Source organism: Salvelinus sp. IW2-2015, unplaced genomic scaffold (genome assembly GCF_002910315.2).
Source record: "Salvelinus sp. IW2-2015 unplaced genomic scaffold, ASM291031v2 Un_scaffold3046, whole genome shotgun sequence".
NCBI classification, from domain to species: domain Eukaryota; kingdom Metazoa; phylum Chordata; class Actinopteri; order Salmoniformes; family Salmonidae; genus Salvelinus; species Salvelinus sp. IW2-2015.
The window spans coordinates 9,980-18,504 of NW_019944338.1; the positions used below are offsets into that span (position 1 = coordinate 9,980).

The 8,525-nt window shown below is 49.6% G+C and overlaps 1 protein-coding gene across 1 annotated transcript in view; it reads right to left on the bottom strand.

The window, feature by feature from the left end:
- Positions 1-4,235: 4,235 nt before the first annotated feature.
- wdr32 (WD repeat domain 32) overlaps positions 4,236-8,525 on the bottom strand; it is a 25,131-nt gene continuing 20,841 nt past the window's right edge. Inside the window, exons 8-10 of the mRNA XM_070440833.1 lie at positions 7,845-8,023; positions 5,405-5,571; positions 4,236-4,983 (exon numbers count right to left, since the gene is read on the bottom strand). Coding sequence (XP_070296934.1) covers positions 4,779-4,983; positions 5,405-5,571; positions 7,845-8,023 — 551 coding nt within the window. The 3' untranslated portion in view covers positions 4,236-4,778. The remainder of the gene's footprint in view (positions 4,984-5,404; positions 5,572-7,844; positions 8,024-8,525) is intronic.

Here is an 8,525-nt window from a genome sequence, read left to right on the forward strand (position 1 = left end):
AGGAAGAGAAGAGAGAGAGCAGGAGGAGAACGTAGGAGAGGAAGAGGAGAACATAGAAGAGGAAGAGGAGAGAGAGAGGAGGAGAACGTAGGAGAGAGGAGAACGTAGGAGAGGAAGAGGAGAGAGAGGAGGAGAACGTAGGAGAGGAAGAGGAGAGAGAGGAGAACGTAGGAGAGGAAGAGGAGAGAGACTGAGAGGAAGAGGAGTACGTAGGTGAAAAGCATGGAGGATGAGCACTTCCAACATTCTATGAGAGCAGGGGAGAGGAAGTCATGTATGCCCACTTCCTGTTTGTTTGATTGATTGACAGTAGGAGGAGGAGTCATGGTGGAGAATCAGGTAAGTGTGTCTCAGCATTAGTCTTTAATCAGGTTTCATAGAGAAGCTGTCATCAATGTCTCCGTTACAGAACAAAACAAGCATAGGAACCCTCAGTAAAACAGACTACCAGACCATGGCCGTGTCCTAACTGGCTCCATATTCCCTATGTGGTGTGCTGCTTCTGACCACAGCCCTATAGGTCCTGGTCTAAAGTAGTGCACTATAAAGGGAATAGGGTGAAAGTCCATCTCTTAGTGACTGTCAGTCCATTTGTGACTGACAACAGATGACAAAGCTTGTCACTGAACACAGACGACTAGAATGATCGGGAGAAACTTTAGGTTTGGAGTTTGTTTCCTATTCCCTCTCTCCTCATCTTCATCCTTTAACCTCTCTCCTCGTCCTCATCCTTAACCCCAAGACGGGGTCCTTGTCCACACTACCAGTGTCTTCATCCTTTAACCTCTCTCCTCGTCCTCATCCTTAACCCCAAGACGGGGTCCTTGTCCACACTACCAGTGTCTTCATCCTTTAACCCCTCCTATTCTCTTCTCTGTCCAAGAGGTCTACAGTCCACAAGGCTCCAGCATCCCCCAGTCAGTGGCTGTCTGTCTGACAGGAGACCCACAGAACAGCTGCAGCTCATCCAGGGATGTATTCATCGGTGACCATCTGGTCCATCTTTAAGGCATTCCTAGTCGATCAACAAACATTTCTGTAGAAAAGCCAACGATAAAGGCCCTGTGCTGCGTTATTGGTAGAGAGGTGCACTTGATTCAGAAGGCCCTGTGCTGCGTTACTGCTAGACAGGTGCACTTGATTCAGAAGGCCCTGTCTGCGTTACTGCTAGACAGGTGCACTTGATTCAGAAGGCCCTGTGCATTAGTGCTGCGTTATTGGTAGAGGTGCACTTGATTCATAAGGCCCTGTGCTGCGTTATTGGTAGAGAGGTGCACTTGATTCAGAAGGCCCTGTGCTGCGTTATTGTAGACAGGTGCACTTGATTCAGAAGCCCTGTGCTGCGTTACTGCTAGACAGGTGCACTTGATTCAGAAGAGCCCTGTGCTGCGTTTATTGGTAGAGAGGTGCCACTTGATTCAGAAGGCCCTGTGCTGCGTTATTGCTAGACAGGTGCACTTGATTCAGAACGGCCCTGAGCTGCGTTATTGCTAGACAGGTGCACTTTGATTCAGAAGGCCCTGTGCATTAGTGCTGCGTTATTGGTAGAGAGGTGCACTTGATTCAGAAGGCCTTGTGCGGCGTTATTGGTAGAGAGGTGCACTTGATTCAGAAGGCCCTGTGTTGCGTTATTGGTAGAGGTGCACTGATTCAGAAGGCCCTGTGCATCCCCATTTCATTTATCTGTTGCTAAATCGAGTGTGCCTACTGCGCTAGCCAATCGGGTAGCTCAAATCACAGCGCCTACAGATCCCATGGCGCCGGTCACAGCGAAGTTCGATACGACTACGTGACATTTCATAACTTTTAAAACCACGACCAGAGAGACACTCAAATCAAAGTATATTTGTCACGTGCGCGAATACAACAGGTATTCCGAATACAACAGTGTACCTTACAGTGAAATGCTTACTTACTAACCAAACTGTGAAAGAATAGAGCAAAGATCTGCTGTTTTATGAGTTCATGTTTTAAGTTGTTATTCAGCACTGTCAACGCAGTTTTATTCAACACTATTACAGAACATAAACTGCACTTCTCCCCATGTCCACATTCGCTGCAGCTGCAATGATGTATCGATAGCCCCGCGCTGTAACGATAGCCCCGCGCGTATCGATAGCCCCGCTTGTAACGATAGCCCCGCGCTGTAACGATAGCCCCGCGCTGTAACGATAGCCCCGCGCTTAACGATAGCCCCGCGCGTGTAACGATAGCCCCGCGCTGTAACGATAGCCCCGCGTTGTATCGATAGCCCCGCGTTGTATCGATAGCCGCGCGCTGTAACGATAGCCCCGCGTGTAACGATAGCCCCGCGTTGTATCGATAGCCCCGCGTGTACGATAGCCCGCGTTGTATCGATAGCCCGCGCGCGTGTAACGATAGCCCCGCGTTGTAACGATAGCCCCGCGTTGTATCGATAGCCCCGCGTGTATCATAGCCCGCGCTGTAACGAATAGCCCCGCGCTGTAACGATAGCCCCGCGTTGTAACGATAGCCCGCGTTGTAACGATAGCCCGCGTTGTAACGATAGCCCTGTGTTTTTTATTTTTATTAGCAGCTCGTCGGTCTATTATAATATAGAGGAGTATTTCACTTTCTCTGGTCATAGGAACAACATGAATTGGTGCACGAGGAGAATGAGGTGCGACTGGAGTTGACCATCAGGTGGAAGACAGGTGTCCCCTCTCTCTGGTCAGTCTCACCGGAGGAAAGGAGAGAGCAGGGACCGTGAGAGGTGGACCATTTGCTGCTGTCTCCTCCACTGAGACTAATGCCGTGTTCAAAACAACGTGGAACTCGGAAATCTCTTGACTTACGATTCAGTGCGTTGAAGACAACTGGGAACTCAGGAAAAAAATGAGATCTGAATGTGGAAAAATAGCTTTGAACGGTTACCCAACCACCCAACTCAGAACCCCAAATCAGAACCCCAATCAGAACCCCAACTCAGAAACTCGGGCGTCTTTCTAGAGCTCCGACTTCACGGCCTGAAGATCACTGACATCACGATTTGACCTTGTCCCCCCCCCACCACATCATGATTTGACCTTGTCCCCCCCCCCACATCATGATTTGACCTTGTCCCCCCCCCCCACATCATGATTTGACCTTGTCCCCCCACACCACGATTTGACATTATCCCCCCCACACCACATCATGATTTGACCTTGTCCCCTCCCCCATCATGATTTGACCTTGTCCCCTCCCCCCATCATGATTTGACCTTGTCCCTCCCCACATCATGATTTGACCTTGTCCCCCCCCCACATGATTTGACCTTGTCCCCCCCCCCACATGATTTGACCTTTCCCCCCACATCATGATTTGACCTTCAACCCACACCACATCATGATTTGACCTTGTCCCCCCCACCACATCATGAATTGACCTTGTCCCCCCACATCATGATTTGACCTTGTCCCCTCCCCTCCCCACATCATGACTTGACCTTGTCCCCTCCCCACATCATGACTTGACCTTGTCCCCTCCCCACATCATGACTTGACCTTGTCCCCTCCCCACGTCATGATTTGACCTTGTCCCCCCACACCACATCATGAGTTGACCTTGTCCCCTCCCACCGGCATGATTTGACCTTGTAACCCTCCCCACGTCATGATTTGACCTTGTAACCCTCCCCACATCATGAGTTGACCTTGTCCCTCCCCACGGCATGATTTGACCTTGTAACCCTCCCCACGTCATGATTTGACCTTGTAACCCTCCCCACGTCATGATTTGACCTTGTAACCCTCCCCACGTCATGATTTGACCTTGTCCCCTCCCCACATCATGATTTGACCTTGTCCCCCCACAACACATCATGATTTGACCTTGTCCCCCCACACCACATCATGATTTGACCTTGTCCCCCCACACCACATCATGATTTGACCTTGTCCCCCCCACATGATTTGACCTTGTCCCCCCCCACATGATTTGACCTTGTCCCCCCCACACCACATCATGATTTGACCTTGTCCCCCCCACACCACATCATGATATTTGAACTTGTCCCCCCCCCACAAAATGATTTGACCTTCCCCCCCAGAGTCGCCAGTTGTCTTGAACCCATCAGATACCATAAATCCAGTACAATAAGAGGGATAATCATTTTAGTGTTTCTGCTCAGCTGTGCCTCACTCAGCAACAATGACTGATCTATTTTCTCATCAAGGCATCGAGTTGGGAGATATAATATGGTCTGAGAACAATATCAAGCCATAGAGACGGTATGCTGTGAAAATGTAACTTTTTATTAGGTTAACGTTACATTTTTRTTTTTAAAGAAATGTTGGGGCGGTTGAGCTCGGCTTGCTTTTACGAAAGTGTCCTCGACTCAGAAAAAGGTTGGTGACCATTGCATCAGGGTATAACGGAGGTTGGTGACCATTGCATCAGGGCATAACGGAGGTTGGTGACCATTGCATCAGGGCATAACGGTAGCAAAACCAAGTTCATGGGAGTCCCTCCGGTTCAGTCTGGTTCCTTCCGTTTGGTGACAAATGAATAAAAGGTCTACCTGATTACTCGAGTGTCCCAAAATTGGCACCCTATTCCCTACATAGTGCACTACTTTAGACCAGGGCCCTATTCCCTACATAGTGCACTACTTTAGACCAGAGCCCTATTCCCTATATAGTGCACTACTTTAGACCAGGGCCCTATTCCCTATATAGTGCACTACTTTAGACCAGAGCCCTATTCCCRATATAGTGCACTACTTWTGACCAGAGCCCATAGGGAATAGGGGGGGACCATTTGGGACAGCCCTGCGGTTAGAACCTGGGCTGGTACAGGGCGACGCGGCCACTGAGGCAGCCTGACGCCAGCTGGCAGTGGGTCGGGGAGAACTTGGTGGTGAGGACCACATCACTATGGGAGTAGATGGACCGGACCTCTCTGAGACAGCTGGTCTGGACGGGCAGGCAGTCAGACAGCTCCATACAGTTCTCATCGAAGGACAGCAGTCGTACTCCGTACCTGTTGGGACGATACTTGATTACAAAAGCTGAAAACTGTGGCCCAATTCCAAATCGACCCCAATCCCTACACACTCGTGGAGATCAGAGATTTTATAGGCTAAGCAATATGACAATAAGTGCACCTTGCCCTCTGATAGGCTAAGCAATATGACAATAAGTGCCCCTTGCCCTCTGATAGGCTAAGCAATATGACAATAAGTGCACCTAGCCCTCTGATAGGCTAAACAATATGACAATACGTGCACCTTGCCCTCTGATAGGCTAAACAATACGACAATAAGTTCACCTTGCCCTCTGATAGGCTAAGCAATACGACAATAAGTGCCCCTTGCCCTCTGATAGGCTAAGCAATATGACAATAAGTGCCCCTTGCCCTCTGATAGGCTAGGTAGATGTTTAACCATATCGTTTATACTGACCCGTAGGGGGAGCAGATGAGCCGCCCGTCAGGACTGAAGCACAACTCCTTGATGTAGCCCCTCCCCACGTTAGCCTCCTCGATGTAGTGCGTCAGACGCAGAGAGCAGCGCGGGGAGACGGGGGGACGTGTGGGGGAGCCATCCTGGAACTCATACACACATGTCCACTGGAGAGGAGAGAGAGAGGGGGAGAGAGAAGGGGAAGGACAGAGGAATAGGGGAGGAAGAAGGGAGGGGGAGAGAAAGGATAACAGGAAGACAGAGGAAGAGTGGAGAAACAAAAGAGGGTTAGAGGTGAAACGTAACCTGTTCATCTACGCTGACAGACAGAGCATTAGAAAAGCATGTCCAAGTGCAATCTTACATGGACCACAAAGCCCTGGTGGAGATCTGAGAGGATTTGATTGGTTTAAGCAATAATGAAACGTCCAGCTAGCCTATCAAAGGGCAAGCTGGAGCTACAGAGCCATCAGAAAGTATTCATACCCCTTTGACTTATTCCACATTTTGTTGTTACAGCCTGAATTCAAAAATAAACTCACCCATCTACACACAATAATGACAAAGTGAAAACCTGTTTTTAGAAATGTTAGCAAAATGATTGAAAATGAAATCCAGAAATATCGAATTTACATACGTATTTCACACAGCTCAGTCAATACTTTGTTGAAGCACCTTTGGCAGCGATAACAGCTGTGAGTCTTTCTGGGTAAGTTTCTCTAAGACATTTCCACACCTGGATTGTGAAACATTTACCAATTATTGATTMATTTATTTTATTCTTCAAACTCTGTCTAATTGGTTGTTGATCATTGTTATGACAACCATTTTTCAGGTCTTACCATAGCTTTAACTAGATTTAAGTCAAAACTGTAACTCGGCCACCATCCAAAGTGTAATTAATAACTCCACCATGCTCAAAGGGATATTCAATGGTGTAAAGTACTTAAGTAAAAATACTTTAAAGTACTACTGAAGTAGTTTTTTGGGGATATCTGTACTTTACTATTTATACTTTTGCTCCYRTACATTCCAAAATAAAATAATGTACTTWTTACTCCATATATTTCCCCTGACACCCAAAGTTACATTTTGAATGCTTTGGACAGGACAGGAAAATGGTCCAATTCACACACTTATCAAGAGAACATCGCTGGGTTGGAGCGTGCCGCTGTCTATTTGTAAATAAACTAAAAAAGTAAAATCATGCCATCTGCTTTGCCTAATATAAGAAAATTATTTATACTTTTACTTTTGATACTTAAGGATATTTAAAACCAAATACTTTTAGACTTTTACTAAAGTCGTATTTTACTGGGTGATTTTCACTTTCACTTGAGTCATTTTCTATAGGGAAAGAACGCAGGCTCTAGAATGCCCTTCACACCAATCAGAAACAAGTATTCTACAATGCCATGGTATAATTGTAATGAATCATAACCTCACTTTGACATTATGGGGTTATTGTGTGTAGACCAGAGAGAAAAAAATCTAAACTTAAATAACATTTTAAATTGAGGTTGTAACACAAAAAAAAGACTTTGGCGTTATGATAAAGAAGAATCATGAAGTAGATGTCGGGGGAGGGGTGCCTGTTGACGTCGGGGGAGGGGTGCGTGTTGACGTCGGGGGAGGGGTGCCTGTTGACGTCGGGGGAGGGGTGCGTGTTGACGTCGGGGAGGGGTGCGTGTTGATTCGGGGAGGGGTGCGTGTTGACGTCGCGGGGAGGGGTGCGTGTTGACGTCGGGGAGGGTGCGTGTTGACGTCGGGGGAGGGGTGCGTGTTGATGTCGGGGGAGGGGTGCGTGTTGAGTCGGTGGGAGGGGTGCGTGTTGACGTCGGGGAGGGGTGCCTGTTGACGTCGGGGGAGGGGTGCCTGTTGACGTCGGGGGAGGGGTGCGTGTTGACGTCGGGGGAGGGGTGCGGGTGACGTCGGGGAGCGGTGCGTGTTGACGTCGGGGAGCGGTGCGTGTTGACGTCGGGAGCGGTGCGTGGTTGACGTCGGGGGAGGGTGCGTGTTGATGGGGGAGGGGTGCGTGTTGACGTCGGGGAGGGTGTCGTGTTGACGTCGGGGGAGGGGTGCGTGTTGATGGGGGAGGTGCGTGTTGACGGGGGAGCGGTGCGTGTTGACGTCGGGAGGGGTGCGTGTTGACGTCGGGGGAGGGGTGCGTGTTGATGGGGAGGGGGTGCGTGTTGACGTCGGGGAGGGTGCGTGTTGACGTCGGGGGAGGGGTGCGTGTTGATGGGGAGGGTGCGTTGTTGACGGGGAGCGGTGCGTGTAGATGGGGAGCGGTGCGTGTTGATGGGGGAGCGGTGCGTGTTGACGGGGGAGGGGTGCGCGTTGATGTCGGGGGAGGGGTGCGCGTTGATGTCGGGGAGCGGTGCGTGTTGACGGCGGGGCGGTGCGTGTAGATGTCAGTGTGCAGTGTGGTGAAATTTACCTCCTGGGGGTTTTGGGGGGTCAGGTGACTCACCTCCTGGTCATCCATGTTGGAGGAGCAGCGTATGAGGGCGGCCCAGCCTTTAGGGTGAAGCTGGAGAGAGGTGATGCAGTTCCCCCTGTCCCTCTCTCCTGGGATCTCTGGGGTCAACACCTCCAAGCTATTCCTGGGGGAGAGACCTGGGAGAGGGAAGGGGGGCAGCAACATGAAGTTAACACTACGGCTGGCACAAAGACCTCATAGCCGTGTAGGTCTAACCCACAGTTATGGATGAAGACAGTCATAACCATAAAAAAAAAAAAACACCCATTCTATTCCATATATTTCTATGGCAGCACACACAGTCAGGAGGAGAAAATATGAGTAAAAAAAAAAAGGTTATCACTGTGACCGCGGCCAATTACAGTCATCCGTCACAGCCTTAGTCAACACAACATTACTTAACATAGAGGGGGGGGAAGCAACAAAGAACACTGACAGTCAACTAGGGCTGATTCCCATTTAGTCGACTGGTAAATTGTTTGGTCGACAGATTTCATTAGTGAAGCAGTCGCGATTATGAAACATGTTCATGGTGCACAAGACAGAGGCCGATTGGCTCCCGTCTCAGTGGACTGATCCCATTGCGGAGGCCGATTGGCTCCCGTCTCAGTGGACTGATCCCATTGCGGAGGCCGATTG